Source organism: Micropterus salmoides, unplaced genomic scaffold (genome assembly GCF_014851395.1).
Source record: "Micropterus salmoides isolate LMB-PRFRI ecotype aquatic unplaced genomic scaffold, ASM1485139v1 Ms_hic_scaffold_12, whole genome shotgun sequence".
In the NCBI taxonomy this organism is placed as follows: Eukaryota; Metazoa; Chordata; class Actinopteri; order Centrarchiformes; family Centrarchidae; genus Micropterus; species Micropterus salmoides.
In genome coordinates, this window is record NW_024040263.1 from 9614535 (window position 1) to 9635368 (window position 20834).

A 20834-nucleotide genomic window follows, 5' to 3' on the forward strand; every position below is an offset into this window, starting at 1 on the left:
CGTTGATCACGTACAGTGATGAGCACTTCGCCCCAGGCTCCCATTCTGGGCATCACCCCCAGGATGCCAACAACAAACAAGGTAGAAACCAAGCAAATGGATCAGAACATGACACAAGACTCGCAGCCGTGCAGCAACTGTGGCAGCAGGTTTGCTGTAATAGAACTTGTGAATGATCAATGTTTCCAAATATTCTGTGTCATCCTCTTGCTCTAAATTCATAAGTACATTGACAAAATGATCCATTTCTCATCTGAACTACTTGAGTAAGAAAAAGTCCTACTAATTAGGGATGCACCAAGATCAATTTTAATTTCTTAACTTAGGGTATATTCTGATACAGATCCAGTACCAGTGCTCTCTTTTTCCCCTCCTCAAATTTAATTATTATAAATCACTGGTTGAAGACATAGTGATCTTTTTTTTTTTTTTAAACTAACTTAACATGAGGTCAGGGACTGCTGTGAGACTAAAAACGTAGATGGCAGCTGGCACACTGGCATCACTGATGAAGATTGATGTGGAAACACTGGATTTTATAATCACATTGATGAAGAATTTAATGTAATCAGTTACATTATGGCTGATATTTATATTGATATTATAATGTGCTGCAGACTATTTGCATGTTACTCCCCAATAGGGCTTAAAATGAGATGATGAGAAACTGCCACTTAGAGGTTTTACACATCACCCTTAGTGTGATTTATTTAAAAATATTGCAGTAATGCAGTGAACTCTGTCTGCATTAAACTAAACCCCATACCTGGGTTGGTGGTGGGGTTTTTTGTGTGTGTGTTTTTATTTATTTATTATTTTTACATCCCATCTGCCAACACTGTCAGGAATCAATGGAGACACACAAACCAAAATGTGTCACAGCAAAGTCATCGTTTCCATCAGCTCCTAACATGAACTCATTTGAAACAGCCCGTGGGACGGCGTGCTGAGCTCTGCTGCCCTTTCCCTCTGCACTCTTTGCCTGTCAGTAACAACATCAAGCTACAGCCCTGACAGCTGCAGAGGAGCTCCTCAGCAGTTTGGATGAGCTCCTCAGCCCCGCGCAGCTGGAGACGTTGGCAGCTTCTCACGAATGTGAAAAGACGTGGGCCTTGCATAGTTTTGTCCCCGCACCTTTTCCCTCTTTTCTCCTGGCTTTCTTCTCCTGCGACTGCCAGTTGAAAAAGAGGAGAGGGGATCAGACAGGATGTAGGCAGTGATGATGAAGATGATGATGATAAAGATGAGGCTGGGAGGTTCTGAGGGACCGGCTATAAATAATAATGTAGAGCTGAGCGCAAGAGTACACAGCGTAGTGAGATGAAGGGAGTGAGACATATAAAGAAAGTGTGCTCCACATATGTCAGAGGAATCATGCATCAGGCAAATTTTGTAGAATATTTTGTAGTGGAAGCAGGAAAGAAATGTGTTGACACGGAATTGAGCAATAAATACACTGTGCGCACATGCACACATTAGATTTCAGATATTTGCTGTCATGTAGTCATGTAGGAATTTTACCATTCGTGTTGGCCTTGCCAGTCCATTGAGATCGACCAAGTTTCTGACAATAACTGAAGAGCAAAGACCACTGGAAACCCCCCCCCCCCCCCATTGTATTTGATCTTTGCACTCGCAGCCCAACAGAAATCCATGTCCAAGCGATCCAGTTGCAGAATTGGCTGCAGAAATATTTGTGTGTGTGTGAACCAGCAGGGCTCAGCTGAAGATGTGTGCGCGCTCGCTCTCTCTCTCACTCACACACACACACACACACACACACACACACACACACACACATCGACCAATTGCTGCTCTGCCTTCCTCAGTGGGCTCAGACTTTGATCTGCTCGTTAATTATGAAAAACAATTATGGATTTTCTCATTATGACCTCTAATATGCACAGGGCCGCAACCAACGCAGGATGGAAGGTTGAGCGGGGGGGGTTGAATAGGTTACATTTAAACCGTATGGGTTTTTTTTGTTTGAAAGAATTTAAATAACATGGGAACACTAATTTGAATATAGATTATTTCCTGATTTTACACAGAATGAATTGTTTTGTGTGTGAGTATGAAGCCTCATCGGGTGTCAGTAGGAATGTGTGAATAGGCGAGTGAGTAATAAGGCACCTTGGGGGTGTGAGTGACAAGGTTAACACGCTGGGGCTGTCTCCACCTCCCTCGCCGCCTCACCCCTCTGCATCCTTCCCTTCTGCCCTCCGGAGGGCCCTCAGGAGTGTTACGTGGTGGATTAGCGGGCAGGGGGTAGTGGTATGCACGCTATGAATCCAGCGTTGCAACATTGGCTTTGGAGATATAAGCCCCCACTCGCCCGGCTTCTCTAAGGAGGGAGGCCCCTTTAGACCACAGCCTGGAGAGAGAAAGAGGAAGAGAAAAGATAGAGGCAGGCAGAAAAGGCTGGCTCCAACAGGGATTAGAAGATGGTGCTAATCTGGAGGCATTTGCCCTCTTTTCTTTGTGTGTGTGTGTGTGTGTGTGTGTGTGTGTGTTTGAGCACACATGTAGGCACAATGTGCTTGTCTGTGTATGAACAGTATTTCAGTATTTTCCTTTCTACAGACTTTCAATCATATTATTACTTACTCTGCTCTAAAATGAAAAACAAATGGACAAGAATACATGTCGTTACAGATTTTGATACCTTTTAGTCATCTTACTGCCCCGTTCCCAGTTAAGTCTTCCCAAAAAAATAAATAAATAAAAGGGTCCCATCGACCTTGAAAACCCAGCAGGAGTGGGTTAGCTGGAGATGGAAGAGCTTAGTCCTGAAGATCCACCGACAGTTAGCCCAAGTCAATCCTGTGTCTACAGGGAGAGCTGCAGCCTCTGCCACAAAGAGGAGGCCTCAATTAACCAGCTTAAAGACGCTGAAACACATAGAAAGGACTCCAGCTAAGCAGGGGAAATATTATCCTTTTCTTACTGGTTGATAATGTGAGGTCAAGAAGCATGTTGAAGCCCCGACATGTGCACTGTACATGACTTGTAGTGAAGCAGGATGGGAAAGGTGGGAAGGAGTAATAGGTTTTAAACAAAAAAAATCTTAACTGAAGGTCCAATGCTCGCTTTTTTGGGAGTTTTTAACTGTAGCTCAGTCTTCCTCAGCAGATGGAGTTTGCCACCTTTTCCTCTCCCGATACAGACTCTGATACCTGAACTGTTGTATCTGCCAATACCAATCCAATACCAGTGCTCTCTTTTTCTCAAATTTAAAATCTATATACCTTACTGTGTGGAACCACTGAAATCATATTTACTTAAAGTAACATGAGTCCAGGGATTGATGCGGCTAAACTTGACTGAATGAATGTAACTGATTGTGGAAAGTATTTAAAATCTGCACTGACATTGACAAAGAAACTGTATGTATGTAATATGGGTCGGTCACATCATGGATGATACCCGATGCTAGGGCTGAACAGTTAATCAAAATATGGCCAAGTGCAATACCCAAATTGTAGGAACTGGATGTAAAGGAACATGCTTAATTGGTACAGACGCCAGCAAAAATTATCTTTTATAATCATTATCATAATAATTTTCCCAAGTTTTGACTGGGTATTGTATTGTGATATTTTTTTAGATTGGTGTCTGAGCAATACCTGAGTTTCAGCACCAGTACCGATCCCTTTCTTTGAGGAACATAAACTTTTTTTTTTTCTATAAACCCTTTTATGCTGTTCATTTAAACTTCTGGATTACAGTATTGTTTAATGTTGCCTTAACCCCAAGAACAGCTGTACAGTAACGTTATAAAATGGTATACAAAGTCATGACTTAAATCAGGATATGTCTGATCAAAGAATATGCAAGACCTGACAAAGCATTCAAAGCTAACATTTTGTAGTGTACATATATGATCGGTTGTGTTTTTATTTAAATATTTTTCTTTGTGCTCACTCAAATGTTCTTTTGTAGTGCGTTTTATAATGACCCTGATGAGGGCCAGAAGCCAAAACACCCACAATAAAGTTGTTCCCACAATAAAGTTGTTCTTTATACTACAAGTGATGCTGTAGTATGTGTTTTGCCACCTTTTATAACTTTTATCACTTGCCAGTTTTTGATACTCAGTGCTACAGGCACATTTTGATTGGTACTTAGAGCCACAGGATGCAGATATAATTGTAAAAACTGCATCAGCTATCCAACTTCAATACTTTCTGACAGTTGTGTACCATTGTTGTTTGTCTAGGAATGCAGAGGCATCACCCTGGACCAGACATGCCCAACTTCTACTCCCTGTCTCCTGGAGGAGTGGGGCAAATCACGCCACCGCTGGGATGGTGAGTTAGAGACAGGCAAATGCATGCACAGTTGATTCATGTAAACAAGGAGCAATTACTATCGAATCAGATGCACACGGATACTATACTAGCTTTGTGTACTGAACTGAGGAATGGTGGCCTGCAGCAGCCTACAAGGGGAGGTCTGCCTCTGGCTGCTGCGGCTTCAGCCACACCGCTCCTCTGTGTGCCCAGCACATGTCAAACACATCACTGCATTCGTGCCCCTGCATAACCATATGGCTGCTCAAACACCATCAAAGCTCCCTGGAAGCACTTCTCTCTCTCAGCCTCACTTCATTTTCCTGACATTTGTGACATATCTTTATTTTTTTTTTTTTTGTATACTTCTTTCTTCCTCTTTTGACTGCATCCTTGTCGCTGCCATTGCGCAAAATATCCTGCCCTCGTACTTTCTTCATCCTCACTATCTCTTTCTCCGTCAACATGATGTTTGTAAAGACAGGCCTTTAGGCATACACTGAGTGAAGCCACATGTAAGGCGACGGTTCAAGCCCAGACTGTTTCCCCCTGCATTCCTCCTCAGACCCACTTCAAAAAACCTACAGTATATTAGCCCATTTGTGGATGTAGGAACTTTCCCCCACTTTTTCACCTCAGGAACCTAGTTCTGATTTTGGATCCCTGGTCATAGTTTTTACCCCACAACAAGTCTCTCAGACTGAGGAAGCCTTGTGTTTGCAGTACAGAACATTGCTGATCAGTAAATTTCAGGCATCACAAGAATCTTTTTTTTTTTTTTTTTTTTTCTATTACAAATACTTTTAAAAACCAGCAACCATTTGACTGAAACATAACCACAGCATGATGAAGTGAGTGTTGAAATAAATGCCAAAAAATGGAACAGAATGGAAAATGGAGATGGAGATATTGTGGACCCGCTGATGGACTGATGACAAGAAAAAAATCTATTTATTATTTCAGAAGAAGAGTCTCAAAGAGTTTAAGAAGCTGGCCAGGAAAAGAAAAAGCATATCTAAAGATTTCCTCATGTTTTACAGAAATGTATATTCAAAGCAACTCTGAAGAAAACTCAAAAGAATAGCAACAGATTTTAAAAATACTAAAGACCTCAGTTCCTCCAGTTTAGCCAGATCTTCATGGGTCTTGAGATGCAGTGTGAAGGCCTACACAAGCAATGTGTCATAGAGTGCAAAACAAACATGTAAGTTCCCATGTAGTCATATTGAGATGGTGCAATATCTCCTTGTGACCCCTTGTTACAGGTTGCATGTTAATGTGTTGCGAGCAGTTCATTTAAATAATCTTTAGAGGCCTGAAGGCTATAGTGCATTATTCCACCAGAAAGAAGCAATCTTTTATTTTATTTATTTTTTCCTACCTCTTGCAGAGGCAGCTTTACATGTGGTCTTTTTTACTGTGTCCAACATGATATTTTAATTATTATTGACTGCTGTCTGTAAGCCGAACTGCCCATCTGGGACATTAAAGTTTTACCCTACTCCGTTCTACTGAAGTTGAAAAAATTGTTGCTAAAACAGATCTAGAGCTAGAAGAGTGAAAATATTTTTCTAAATATTATATATCCATAATATCTAAAATCTAACATCAAGCAAACACATACGTGTGGATGGATTTCTCTCCTTGTCTGTGTACGTTGTTGCAAGTGTGCACCTACTGTCACTTCTGGGTGTTATTTTTTTGTTTTTTTTTTCTCTCTCACTTAGATGATATTTAGGGGGACCCTTTTCATGTTACTGTCCTTTTTCGCTCTTTAATTAATCAAAGTCTGCTGTTATTGCAGGTTCTCACACCACATGGTGCCCGGCCCCCCAGGTCCCCACGCCACAGGGATCCCCCACCCGGCCATCGTCAACCCACAGGTCAAACATGAGCCTCTGCATGAAACAGATCTCATGCACATGTGAGTCCTACAAACACGAAATGCCTTCACAAAAGACTCACACACTTTTTTTTTTCCTTTTTATTAAAAGCACAAACTTCTGTACCCCCCCTCTATTAGCAGTTTTCTGACACTACATACTTTCAGGTGTGCTCCACCACTACAGTAGACCATTGCTGAACAAACCCCCTGTCATAGCGTTGTTCTTAGTCCCTTGATGTGAGAAGATAAGCAGCAAGGGCCCGCGCTCTACTGATAACAGGCCTATGCTTCATTTGGCCTCAGGGATCACAACACACTTAGCCAGCAACAGATAGAGGTCCTAGATTAGGGCTGGGATGAACTGAATTCACATCCCAAGTGTGTGCGGTGGGGAAGTGCTGAGAGCACCCTGAAGTGGTTATCACTGATATTTCCATTATTCATGGCCATCCCAGTACCAAGATTGTGCTAATATCAAAAAGGTTATTAGAAAGTAAGTCAGGAGTGGGAGCAACAGTGTCTTTGAGTGGTTGAGCATTTGGTTTTAAGCGATTGCCAATGTGCTCTGGACGAGAAGGTTTGGTTACGATTACTGGTGAAGTAATCTCTCTGCATGAAGGGCTGCGACTGTGCAACTGCACATGATTAAAGAGGCAGGGGGGCCAATGGTGTGGCAACCCCTCTCGCACTGCCTCTCTATTGCTGAGAGCAACCAGAGCCTCGCTGCTTTTGTTGCACCACAATGTCCTTCTTGTGTTGCTTTTGCTCTTACATTCTCTCATTTTTCTATTTTGTTTCCACCTCGTCTTTACTTCCCTCTATGTTGTTGTTGTTTTCTGTCTTTACAGGAAACCCCAGCACGAACAGAGGAAGGAGCAGGAGCCTAAAAGACCGCACATCAAGAAGCCACTAAACGCCTTCATGCTCTACATGAAAGAAATGCGTGCGAATGTGGTCGCCGAGTGCACGCTGAAGGAGAGTGCTGCCATCAATCAGATCCTGGGGCGAAGGGTAGGCACACCTATCTCATTGTCTTTGACACTGAAGCTCATCTTTGTTGATTTTGAGGTAAATCACCAAGAGATCACAGTTGAAGCCACGGCCCTAAAGAGGCTGTATGGACTGACTTCCCAGCCCCAATTAGTTTTAAAAAAGTAAAAAGATTCCTTCTCTCCATTAACATACTGTCTTTTATGAACTAGTTGTGATTATTGTCATAATGATTGCCCCAGCCAATTACTTCTCTCTCAGCAGCACAGATACAGACTGCCTATCTAACTGACATTTAATCAAATTGGCTTTAATAAAATATGCCTGGATAATGGCATGGTTGGAAATGACAAAATTTGTTCCTTTTGAGGATTGGGAAAAGAGTGGAACCACAGAGCCATGTTAAAAGCCTTAACGAATAGGCCTAGCGGTTGAGGCAGCCAGCCACAGCAAAGCCTAGTTTGTGGCCTGCATAGGGTAATTGCTTGCTGACATAGTTTTGAATAAAAAGCGCTGCTAAATTGGAACCAGTGTTTGATATGAAATCAAAGTTTTTTTTTTCTTTCTCCTTCTCTTCTCTCCCTCTCTCTGACTCGTGTACATGTTAATCTCTTCATCATGTGCCCCCCTCACACGTTAGGAAGTTGAAAAATACATTTATTTTTTTCTCTTTCTGCCAAAACACCAGCAAACTTCTCTATGCAGGGAACATGCAAGTGCATGCCAGTAATTGACTGTATGCTATTTTTTCCCCTAATCTCCTTTGTACTGAAACAGTGGCATGCTTTATCTCGGGAAGAGCAAGCTAAGTATTATGAGTTAGCCCGCAAGGAACGGCAGCTCCACATGCAGCTCTACCCAGGCTGGTCTGCTCGAGACAATTATGTAAGTATCAACAGAACAGATTGGCAGAGGTGCGCGTGCGTGTGTGTATGCTGATTTTATGTTGTTTATGTCGGCGTTACATGTCTTGTTCTTTAAACGGCACCCAATAATGACACACGCTAATTTACACTAGTCGGCTCCATGCTAATGGCGACCATTTGGGGACCCCTTTGTTTCAGCCTAATGTGTAATTCATAACTGGGATTCGCTGTTATATTACCATCCATACTAAAATGGATTGTAGTATCATGGACATTATTGTTGCCACAGTGAGTGAAAACTGCCTGGTAATGGCTATGCTAGTCTTTGATGTTCTATATCAGCATGGAGCTGATGGTCGTAAAAAGCACCTGTTACGACTGAGTTGAGGAGGCTGGATCGTGCACACAGCATTGAGCAGCAGCAACCTTTGCTCCTGTAGCTGCCCATTTTGTTTATGAATGTGGGTGGTTCAGCTGGATTTAAGATGCAGTCTGTTTTTTGGTGTTTATTACTGTGAGCGTGCGCGTGTGTGTGTTTGTGTATTTGCATGGAAGTTGTCATATCTGTCTCTTGTCTATGTGGTGTGTATGAATTTGTGTGAGAGAGCACCAGCCTTTTATTAAAAGTGTGGCTCCGGCACTCACATTCACTCCACCACCAAAGTGCTTTGTGGTGTTTATCTGCCTCCCCTCGGACACCGACAGCATCCCTCCTCCTTCTGCCTCCACTGCTCCGCTGCCAAAATGCCTCGCTGAGGGGGGAGACAGTTTCACAGCCCTGAAGCACAGTTAAAGATATACAATATCAGCTAGTGACAGTTAGCCCAGTTCCCATTTAATTTCCAGCTTTGTTAGTACAAACATATTTGACGGGTAGGGGGTGAAAAAAAGAGCAGAGGAATGGCTTTCTACTTGGCATACCAGAGAGATAAAGGGAAACGATATGTTTAACGCAAAACATTTCTTACAAGTAAGAAGCGCTATCCTGTGACCCCTCCCACAAACAAAATCTTCTGCTGTACATAGGCAGCACATCATGCCTGGAAACACCCAAAATAGGTAACGCACTGGCATGGAGAGCGTGTAGCATTCATAGTTTTTGCCTTGTACCCCCCTCTCTCTCATGCTTTCTCTCACCCACTCTCACTTAGTCTCCCTTCTTCCCTGTCTGCCGCAGCAGTAGAAGGCAGATTAGCTCATGAATAAGTGGATTAGCAGACTTTGCAGCAGGAAACCAAAGTGCTGCTCATATTTGACTAGAACGACTCGACGCTGCTATCTATACCTATAGTCTCCCCCGTGGGGATTTAGCATAAGCTATAAATCCTTACACACTCCCACCACCTCGCTGGAAAAAGAGTGGCGCTCTTCACAGTCATTGAGCTAGACTAGCCTAATTACAGTGAGTATTTTTGATTGCACTCCATGTTAATATTTGTCATTAGAGGAACTTCAAAGGTAGTGGAAACATGGCACAGACTGGTCACAGCAGCAGGACAAGCAAGCTCTATTCGGTTAGGATGGTCCCAACTATCCCAAAAAGATAAAAAGCCCAAAAAATTGATAAAAAAGGACGTCCATGTAAAACCAGGTGAAAGCAGGTAGAGGGCACTTAACATCAGCGCAGACTCTTGCTTGGTCCGTCCCTCTCAGCGTGGTAGTTTGCAGTGGAGTCTGGAGTCCAAGGGATGCTGGTTGGATGCCCAGCAGGGGATGAGTGAACATGGCAGTCAGCAGCAGGATACCAGAGTGGTCTAGTGAGCGTGAGTGCTGGAGCCACACTTTATGTGTTCCTCTGTATATTTTTTAGGGAAAGAAGAAGAAGCGGAAGAGGGAGAAGATGCAGGAAACAGCCACAGGTAAGCAACGATCCCCCCAGTTCCTTCTCTTTTTTTTTTTGTCTGTTGCATCTTGAATTTGTGAGTTGCACCATTTTTCCATAGATTACACATCATCTTTTACAGTATACTGCTGCATTTTTACTAAGGCACACTCTGTAAAGCTGTAACAAAACAACAAATCTCCCAGTAGAACATGCCCCTAAAAAAACTGGCATGTAGACGCATACCCTAACCAAACTAATGTCCTCTACTGTCCTCATTCTGGCTTCAGTAGACTGGCTTGATTCTGTGCAGGCAGCACAGTTCTTCACTCAGTTTTCTTATAGACTTTCTTTGTATACATCCCTCCATCCATTTGTCCCTTACCCCTCTCTCATTCCCTGTCTTCACATATTACACCTACTTTGGGATTAGTCTGTCCATTTTATACGAGTCCTTACCGATTCTGGGCTTTGCACTATTTGTTTGCCTGCTGCTCTACAGTATGTCTTTCTGCTGACCTTGTTTAGCTGCGCTTATGAGCCTCCTCCTCAGCACTGCCACTGTAATCCATTGAGAATTACATCTTAAGTAAAATGTCAGTATTTTGGGGGGTCTGTACACTGTGCAGGCCAGATGGATGGTAAAGATCTATACCGTCCAGATACCTCAAATTTTATTTTAAAAAAGATGCAATTTTCTGCAGGTACAGGCCAGAGAATGAAAACGGCGTACATCTGAGAAAAATGGTAAGACAAAACCTCTATCCCCTCCATGTCTGATTAGTTCACTATATGTCAAGTCTTTTGAAACTGCTAAACACTGACTTGAGAGTATGTATTCACAGACTAATCCTAAAAAAGGTCCACCCTAACCTTGCCATAGTCATTGTGTCAGCGGTGTTAAGGCCTGAGGAGGGATTGTGTTTTGTGTGCGGAGTGTGCTCAATGGCCTCACCACAATAGGCATTGGATTTTCTGTGCGTGTGTGTGTGTGTTTGTGTGTGTGTGTGTGCGCCGAACTTCTCAATCCAATGTTTTTGTGTTGTGCACTGGTTGGATGAAAGGTCGGATGTTGTGTCAGCAGTTTATGGCTTATTTTTCTTCAATCATGAGTTAGAAAAATGTCCAAATAAAAAAAAAAAGGGGGTTTTGAAAACTATTGCTTAATAAATCAAACATCCACTTAGTGATGTCTAAACATGGACTAAATAATACATCTGAGAACAGTTTTACTAGCCCAGAACATTTTTTTTTTTACTGCTGGTTTAAAAAAAGAAGATTTCATCTCATTCCCATATGGACTACATGTGTTGTTGTCTCTGCATCTTTGTGAAGCAGAGGAGGATTCAGCAGCTTGTTTGGCAGGAACTTAATGAGATGCTATACCGTAATAAGATTTCATGGTATCTGGGGTTTCAGGGTGACTATAATGCCTATATAACAAAAGCACTCCGTAGTCGTCTTTTTTTTTCTTTGGTAAATGATATGTTGAGATTAAGAATATTGATTCAGATGACATGTCAAACCCTCACTGAACTGTCACCTGCCTTTTTTTGTTGCTGTTTAAAAAAAAAAAAGGGAAAAAAAAGGATTAATGTTCCCAGTATGTGGCAAAGGCAGCTCTGTTTTCCCTCTTTCAGTCTTCTTTACTCTCTCTGGATCTTTTCTGCTTTCTCTCTCCTTCCCTTCCTCTCCCTTGCCTGTGAGAGTCTGGCAGCATCCTGTTGTTCCACTCCCTTTTCGGCAGAAAAAGCCGGGCAGATGTGACAAATCTGGTCTTACTTCGAAATCACCCCAACCAAACAAAGGTTTTCCACTTGATCGATTCCTGACCCCGGTGGCTCTCTCTGCGCCCAAAATTGGGCCGCTTTTTTTCCGCCTTTTCTTTTTAACGCCACAGTCGGCTTTCAAAGCGCAGAGAGAGTGAGCGCTAAAAAGCACTTTATCTCTGATCCAATAATTAGCAGCGCCTAGCCGCAGCGGGATGGACACCCTTGCTGATTCTCAGTGACAGCCTTAAACTAATATGCATAATACCAAGGATACTGCCACAACTCCCCAAGCCCTCAATTTATGCAGATCCCAAAGAGCTGGATTGAGGTTAGCTCGGTGTAGACGCCAAAAAGCATCTTTAAATGAAGTCGTTTGTCTATTTCTTTTCATCTGCCCTAGCCTCTACCCCATCTGTCTCTCCTCTATATGAAGAATCTGAAAGGAAATTTGTTAATGAGTTAAATTTTGAAGACACAATTCGAACACTTTTTTTGTATGATGGTTCACGCGCAGTGAACATTTGCTCCGTTGGATTATATTTTTAGCACTTGTACAGTCATAATGAAGAATATTCAGCATAACGGATGGAATTGCTTCAGTCTAGGTAGGTTTTAATGAAGGGGGAAAATGACTAAATATGTTCATATTATCATATTTTATGGCTTGGGTTGAGTTTTTCTGCCTTTGAGGCAAACCAGGAGTTGAGTGTTTTTCGAGTAGTGTTTTATGGTTCGCCATTGGTTCTCTTTTGTTATCTTTAGCATGTCAAACACTGGGCCCGCCACACAGCTGGCTCTCACCACAGTGGAACAGCACTCTGAGAAGTCATTACTCTGACAATGTGAAATGAGGGTTTCCGTCTCTTCCTCCTCGTCACGCCATGCCTGCACTGGCTGGAAATGTGCAGTTCTGCTCCACCTTCCTTCGCTGTTTCTGTGCCATCTTTATTTTGTTTCTATCTCTTTCGCACTTCCTCTCGCGCCGTTTTAGCCTTTTGTCTGACTAAAGCACGCCAATTCACAGCCTTTTGAGATTCCTATCTGGCTGAGACACATACATGCCCTTGAGGCTTTCTGCTGTTTCAGCCACTGCACTTTTGTTTTCACGGTGGGGAGACTCTCTTAACAAAAGTGGCCTTTTAATCTGACTAGAGTGGGCCATGGAGTTGCAAACACTTGCAAACTGCCATTAAACTGCATGTGAGTCATCTTGCTCAGACTGTTATGAGGGTGCTCTTTTGATGGCAGGCAAAATGGATGTATTTTAAAAGTCAATTTGCCCATACACTTGTGTGTGTGAGGTTGTGTTTGTAATCCTGCGATCCAGGATATCTTGGTATTGGTAACTTGGTATCTTGGTTTTTAAATGATGCTTTACAATTGCTAGTCTGGTGCGTGCATCGAAGGTCATTTCTAACCACAGGTCCTGGTCCAGAAACATGAAAGGAAGTGTTGTTCAAGTGGGGGCTTTGGTGGCTACTCTCTCTGCTCCCTCCTCTCTGTCTCAGTTGTGCCCCGGCTCTGCTCCCTCTGATGTGTGCAGCCAGAAGTCAGCTGTCAAAAGACTTTGTTGAGCGAGCAGGGAAGACGAGGAGGAGGGCATGAGTGCGTTTCGGGGAAAGGGAGGGTAAGAAAAGGGCCAGAAGAAAATCCCTCATTCTCTCGAGTTCTGAGTTTACCCAATCTCACTCGACTGCCACTCATCCTTCAGTCTCCATCCCTCATTTCTCTTTTTTTTGTATTTGTTGCTCTCATCTTCTCTCTCTGAAACCTTCATCACTCTCTGCACATTTCTCTGTCTCTCCAACACACACACACACACACACACAAACCCACACACACACACACACACACACACACACACACACATCTGAGCAGCCAGCCACACTTTTTGCCTGCAATTAAGCAAGATTCAGCGTCTGCCTCTATTTCCCGAGTCATTTCAATTTGGCACCAAGCCTCTAGGCCACTGCGGCACAGCCCAGTGCCTCCACACCCCGCATTATTAGTGACCTGGGATAATTGGGGAAGGAATCCGAATCACAAAAAAAAAAAAACTGACTGGATTTCACTCAGCGCACAGGAGATGAGAGGATGTTTTTAAAACTGTACTTCTTCACAAAAAATATTAAGAAAGAAAGCAATAGTTATGAGTGGGAGGTGGGGGAGAGAGTTTTGGGCTTAAATCTGAGTTACGCCCCGGCTAATGTTTCTGCGGGTAGGAAGTAGAATCGGAAATGTTCACCCCCGCAGTCCTCCCGTTCTCTCACTCCCCTGACCTCCACAAAGCCTACTCTGTGAAGAAAAATGACCCTCTCAGCACTTAGTACATGGACTTCCAGAGGGTGGCAGTGTGTCAAACTCAGTGTAATTGAAGCTCGCATATGTGGTTTTAGCTCAAAAGTACAAATCTTTTACACTGACGTGGTTGTGTTATCCTGGCCTGGTAACCTTATTTGACACTTTAAGAGAGAAAAAAAACATTAAGTGGGGGGTATAACCCTCTCTAAAGGTCTCTGTTTACATGGGAGAGAACGCAGCTATAGTGCTCCCACTGTTTAGACTGGGGCTTGAAATTTGTTTTGATTGAGTCATGGGCCTATTGTGTCGTGGTTTGGCCAGCTGCAGAAACAGTATGAGGGTCCAGTCTCTTGTTTTTTTGTGATGTCTTCTCCACTTCCTCTCTCTTGGTCTGAACCCCCCCCTCCCCCCTCTCCCCCCTGTGGCTCCTTGAGGCAGTGCAGCCCTTTTTCAGAAGGGGCGGGAGTTATGTGGCCTCATAAAACACTGCCCTCGTGAGATGCATATCTCTGAATGAAAGCCCCCAGGTAACACAGGGGCACAGACAGGAAGAGGACAGTGGGGCTTAAGGAAGCGGTGTTTATTTTTATTTCACTCTTGTCAGTCTGGCCATTGGAAAACCTCTCCCTCAGCTCTATCTTTTCCCCCTTCTTTCACTAATTTTGCCTAATTTTTGCCTCTTTACTCCCTTCTTTCCTTGCTCCTCCTTTTCCTGCTCCTCTCCTCTGTCCTGACTGGTGAATATGAGTGGCGGTGGGTGGAGGCCTTTGAAGCGAAACCACAGCAGAGGGAGCAGTCATTGTAAGCAGTCACCCCCCCCATCCCATCCCATCCCAACCTCCCCCGGGCTGCAGTGGCTCAGACTGAGCTGTGCAGGGGCACCCAGCCAGTCTTCAACTGCCCGGGCCCCCAGCGATGCCGCTTCAGATGTGGGCAACGCCTCCCACTACCTCCCCCCTCCTTCCACACTCTCCTGTACTCCCCTAGTCTCACCCACACATGCCTGAGGTTTGGGGTTTTGGTGACTCCCCCCTCCCCTTTCCCCTTTTAACCACCATCAGACCCCACCCTTCCCTTCTCTCCAGTATTTAACACATACCCTGTCTTCCCTCTTTTTTCCCTTCACTTGTTTAGTTTCAGCCCCTCCTGACTGATTTGATAGTTTCTGATAGCCCCTGTAAAAAATATACGTCCCCTGAGCCTAGCTTTTGATTGGAGGTTAAAAATATCAAAGCTTTCTTTTTTTTAAAGGTGCTGTTACTTTTATGTTGAATGTCTCAGAGCCAAAGAAAGAGCTGACGGTGCAAGCATTTTGTTTCAAACATCGCTTTGTCTTCCAGGTGCTTTTTTTTTTTTTTTATTGGCCTGCTCATTTTTTTTTTTTTTTGCCCCTTGTCTTTAAAAGCGGCACTGCAACACATTTATAGAGAGAAGTCTCCTTTTTGAAAAGGTGTCATCAAAGCCTGCTGTGCGATCCAGTCCAAGGTCACTGCCAAGACACGCTGCCGCACCAGACTCTAATCTGAGTGTGTGGACAATTACTTACTAGAGCTTGCGAGTCTGTTAGTCTGAGCCAGACTGAACGGACCTCGGCGGATGATGTAACAAAGAGTTGGCACAGGGTTTGCTGGATCTCAGGTTGAAATTAAAGAGGCCACGGTTTCAGCATTCATCTACACAATATGAAAGAAACTTACAAAAATATTGGTTTTGTTTCTATCTGAACCAATGACATTTATCAGCCATGGTTCATCAATCAGAATCAATCATTTGGTTGATGGTCAGAAAGTTAATTGCAAACAAATTTGCATTTTTGCTTGTTAGTGACTTAAAAGTGCCCCAAACATTCACTGGTTTCAGATGATTGTCTGTTTTAGATCATATAAATAGGAAATCTTTGGGTTGTTGACTGTTACTTTTCAGAATAAAGTTGCCCTTCACAATTTCCTAATCGTTTGACTAAACAATCAAACAATGAATTGAATAATTGACAGATGAATGGAATATCATTAGTGAATCTCTCCAGAGTGGGCTCAGTAGTGTCTATCGTATTACGTGCAGCCCTGCATGTGAACCAATTTTTTAGTAAGTCAGTAAGAACATTTTTTCGCACTGATATTTAATTTACATTACATTACAATGTAGGTGTCATTTTCCTAATTTTGGTCCTTCCTTTCCTATCTATAACAATAAGACTGTACTCACTATGTTAATTGCCTAGATGTGATAACGCGGGAAGATTGCTGAAAAAGAAGTCCAATGGCGCAAGAAATATGTGCAGTCTGACGATCAGACAGTAAAATGACGACTCAGGCTGTGTTATAAACATCCGTCACGGTTTATCAGACCAACTTCCTTGTTCGACCTGCTGTACAAATAAAGTTGTGCGCACATCGTTCCAGTGCAATGAGGAATAATTACTTAAATTGGAGATGTGTTCAGTTTCACCTTCAAATAAAGTGTCTTAGATAATCAGACTGAGCTGTTGACTGTTTACAACCTGTCTAATCATCTGACTGCAGTTGTTTGTTGCCCTGTCTGACTTATTTTTAGTGATGTCACAGTGTTCCTAGATATTAACAATAAACGTGGTGACTACAATGTTATTATAACATGATAAAAATCACGGCCAAAACTACAGAAATAAGATTTAAACTGTAATAAACTACATTAATCTTTTAAGAAGACTCTGACACATCTTTCTTTACTTGCATTGCTCTCTATCTCTCTCTTTTCAGTCCCTCGCTCTCATTTCTCCTCCAAAGCTCCCCACTCTCCTCTCTGCCATGGTAAAGTCTGCGCCTCAGCCTGTGCTGGAGACACCTCTCTCCACTTGGCTTATTTTTAGAGTAATTTGTTGGCGGTGTTTTCCTTTTTAATGGCACCAAAAGCAACCCCAAAGCTGCGTGTAGGGAGAGCGGGAGCGGAGGAGGTGGGTGGGTTTGGAGGTTAGGGGGCATAAGGCAGGCGGGCCCCAGCTGTGGGTGCTTTGATTTGGCCTGGGAGGTGAAAGCGGCGATTGAGATGCAAGGTTGTGCCAGTTATCTTAACCTCCCACACTTCAAAAGCGGGGCCAGAGCTTGTCCGACTCCTTCCCCTACTCCCTCCCTCCTTCTGCCTCGTAGAGGGAAAGGAATTGGGAGGGTGGGGGCTAAACCTTCGCTAGCCCTCTGAACAGAAGAGCGTTTCATTTCCTGCAAAAAAGTCCAGCCGGCATTCCTGAGCACTAATGTAGAAGGAGGAGGAGATGGAGGGAGGTGAGGGGAGAGGAGGGGGGTCAAGTTGCTCCTGAATCCCAGTGTTTGTGTCAGCTGGACCTTGTGAAGAGCTGGCCTGGTGCCCCCTACAACCAACCACCACGCAAGTACACACCCCTGCTGTTTTTTTTGTTCGTTTTTTTTTTTTAACATTCACGCACACACACGGGCGCGCTTCTCGCCCGCAGCCCCTCAGGCCTCTTCCCCAGGCAGGAAGGCCAGCGCTTTTCATGTCTGTGGTGGGGGAAGGAAAAATGCTCCCCAGGAAACAGGGTGCAGTGCCGGGCGTGCGGCCCTGCTTTAAGATCCTGGGATGAAAAGAGAGAGGGCGGCGGAGGTAAATAAAAGCGACAGGGGCTCTCCTCTTTCTCTCCAAGCGCTCTGCTCCTTTCAGTTTCAGCTCTGTGCAGCACAGGGTCAGCTCTCCTCGGGAAAGGTGGCCTCTGTCCTGTTCCCTTTTATCCACATGTGGTAAAGCAGTCTGCAGGGTGTGTGCGTGTGTATGTGTGTGTGTGTGTGTGTGTGTGTGTGTGTGTATTAAGACTTTGGAGTGTTAAGATGCAGCGAGCAGCAGGGCTCAGCTGACTTCTCTCCTACAAAAACACACTCTTGGCTTTGCCACAAGGGAAAAGCAAACTAATACCGTTTCTTTTCCTTTTTTCGTCTTCACAAAACATCCATATCTTTTTAGTCGCAGGAGGCATCCATCCACCTCTGTCTCTGCCTCTCCACTTTGATCACAGATTCTATTTGATGCTGCTCGGGTCTAAAATAACTCTCCTTGGCTTGTCAATAACTGAAGCTAACTCTGTTATGTTAGCTCAAGCCCGGATCACGAGAGGGAAAAGAACACTTTTGCAGCTTGACAAACAGTTTCCCTGTCAGGGAAAGGGGCCAATTTCACGAGAGTCCTGTGAAGTAGATTGAGCAGTCAGGTAACATTTTTACACCACGGCGTCAGCCTGCACCTGAACCGCTTTGACTCCAATAATTACCAACATAGTCCCATGAACCCTGCTTGTTTTAACCAACTGGGTCAATATGGCGAATCCTCCCTGTGTGGAGAGCATTTCCTCGTCTTGTTTTCCCATCGCCCACCTGCAGCGGCAGCCTAAATGTCAACCAGAAGCCACACAATTGGGTGCTCATCTTGAGAGAGTGAGAGGAGGAATGAGTCAGTCAGGGGAGGGCAAAGAAGACCCGAGCACTGCCAGCTGGGTCACTGCAACCCTCATGTTGGACTAGATCAAAGCAAGGCCGGCCCACATCCTGTCACTGACCTATACCCCCCTCTGTAGTTCAGTGCTTTGCTCAACACTGCTGCAAAGGCTTTCATTCAATCAGCTGTAAGACTATGAAGAAAAGGAAAGATTGATTATGTAGATGGTAATGGCAGCAATTTGTCCCTCCCTGAACCGGGGTAGGCGTGCTTGCATGATGAGACACTCTGGAGTCATTCTGAGTCATCTTGATATGTCTGGTTGTGGTTAATGTGACGTGAATGTGACCAGTGTTTGGTATGGGTTACTAATGTGTTTTTAAATTATTTCCCCCCCTTCACTGATGAGGACCAGCAGTTTTTTTTTTCTTTTTAATTTTTTTTGTATACAGCTGAAGTTACTTCATAGTTTGTGTGGCTGATTTCTTTTGTTCATGTCTTTCTGTTTTTTCTTCAGGAGGAAAACGTAACAATTTCTCCACATGCAAAGCAAAGGCAGCAGCTACGGGCCCTCTGCTAGAGATGGAGGCCTGTTAGATTCCATGAAGACCCTTAAATCTCCAAACTGACGCCTCCAGTTCTCAGAGGACCCCTCCCCTCCCTCTGACCCCACCCACACATCCCTCCCAACCCCACCTAACCTTATTCCCTCTCCTTCAGCACAATCACATGCCCCCACCACCACCACCAAAATTACTTCACTGTTTGATTCTACTCCCTTCCTGAAGGCGCCTGCTGTAGACACTGAACTGAACAAGACAATCATGATTAGTAAGGAGCACCCTCACACAACCACGTTCTCACCGAAACTCCAGATAACATCAAATTTGACGTCTGTGTTTTGTCAGTTTCCTTTACAATCAGCTTTACTGCAATCCAAGGCACTGCACTGAAAAACGGCAGCAATTTTGATGTGCGCACAAACTTCACCACTGCACCGCCCGAACACCTTTTTCTACGTTACTGTAATTTATTTGTCACCTCGGTTCCTTTTGTATAGTTCACCCCCCCTCCCCCAATGTCTGTCTCTCTCTCTCCCGGATTTTTGAGACCATTTGGGATTTCGCCCGACCGACCAAACACCTCTTTTTAGACTGCACTAAGGAAGATGGAGTGATCTCATCTCGTCTAAGAAACGTCCTCAAGATGCCATTTTAGCTTGTTGCTGACCAGTTGGTGCAAAAAAGGATCAACATTTTGATTTGCTTTTCATTTCAGACTGAGTTTTATTTTATTTTGAATGCTTTTTTTGTATCTTGAACCCTTGTTTCAATTTCTCGGTGTATATTTTAGTGATTTTTGTTTTTTTAAATATTGTTTTTTTTTATATATATAGTGGTATATATGAAAATAAGCTTTGGACACAGGAAAGCCATTTTTCTTGTTGAAGCGTCTTGCAGAAAATTGAAACTTAAGGCTTCTTTTGATAACTATTTGTAACAAATAGTGACCTCGAGTCTTGCTCAGATGTAAAATAATGCTCAGTATGTGTACTTTTTAAAACTGTCAGGATATGTCACTTTTCTTGGTATTTTTGCAGGCAACATTAGGACAAAGGCGAGAGTGGTAGCTCAGAGGCCTATATTTATTGTTCTAAAACATGACAAATGAAGCAGATATATATATTTACCCCAGCACTTGGCAGTCTTTCTTTTATTGCAATGGACCTTTGTCTTTTTCTCTCTGGTAGCTAATAGTGTGGTCTTTAGCCATGTTGTTTATTCCATGCAAGCATCTCTGTAACATTTTGATTTTAATGCTCTATTTTAGTATTACTTGATGAATTCCTTTTCTTTTATTATCATATTTTGGGTCACTGTCATCTTGGTATAGCATTTTGCTTCCCAAGTGGTCATATTTGAACTGTTTCAACATGTTTTTGTTTTTTGTAAGAAAAATAAAAAGGCACCATTGGCTCATTTGATCACTTGTGTGGTGTAAAGACCAGAGCTAGATGTGCCAGATGTAATGGTCTGTGTCATCCTTGGAGATTATAATGTAAGTATGCAAAGATGGTACTGCTATATATTGGTGTTGAAAAACACATTGGCTATAACATGTTTAGTCTTTGTGGAAACTTTAAAAAGCTTAAAAAACTGACAAGCAATTAAAACTCCAGAAGCACACAATGCTTGAGGCTACATTGATACAGCGTTATTGCAGTGATAATGAAACTCAATTTAAAAACAATTGTGAAAACAATTAAAAACTCTTAAGGTAACAATTGAATTCATTTTTGATGAATGAGCCAAGATCAAAGGAAATTCTATTTATAGTCCAATTCTGTGTTGTTATTTCCAGTAAAACAGCACCACCTTGTGTTCCTGTTGGGTTAACAGGGAAGAAACCAAGTGGTATGGCTGAACATTTCCAAAGCGGTAGAAAATATCTGACATGCACAATCTGAATGATGCCCTTTAGCCTTTGCCT

General features: G+C 43.3%; 1 protein-coding gene across 4 annotated transcripts; it reads left to right on the forward strand.

Moving 5' to 3' along the window:
* The first annotated feature begins 6 nt into the window (after positions 1-6).
* On the forward strand, positions 7-20373 carry LOC119898916 (lymphoid enhancer-binding factor 1-like). Of its 4 annotated transcripts, none has more exons than XM_038713249.1 (8): positions 7-81; positions 4211-4310; positions 6097-6216; positions 7017-7188; positions 7945-8052; positions 9844-9892; positions 10560-10602; positions 18862-20373. In XM_038713249.1, the coding sequence occupies exons 2-7, from the start codon at positions 4222-4224 to the stop codon at positions 10592-10594; spliced, it is 573 nt and encodes a 190-aa protein (XP_038569177.1). In that variant the 5' UTR covers positions 7-81; positions 4211-4221; the 3' UTR covers positions 10595-10602; positions 18862-20373. The 4 variants fall into 4 exon arrangements, with proteins under 4 accessions (XP_038569177.1, XP_038569176.1, XP_038569178.1 ...); XM_038713248.1 differs by having other exon boundaries at positions 4220-4310; XM_038713250.1 differs by having other exon boundaries at positions 4220-4310; positions 9850-9892.
* Positions 20374-20834: the final 461 nt, after the last annotated feature.

Coding starts and splice junctions, on each gene's coding strand:
- LOC119898916 (XM_038713249.1), top strand. CDS start 4,222: ATGCAGAGGCATCACCCTGGACCAGACATGCCCAACTTCTACTCCCTG. Junction 4,311..6,096: donor ATCACGCCACCGCTGGGATG/GTGAGTTAGAGA, acceptor CTGTTATTGCAG/GTTCTCACACCACATGGTGC. Junction 8,053..9,843: donor GGTCTGCTCGAGACAATTAT/GTAAGTATCAAC, acceptor TATATTTTTTAG/GGAAAGAAGAAGAAGCGGAA.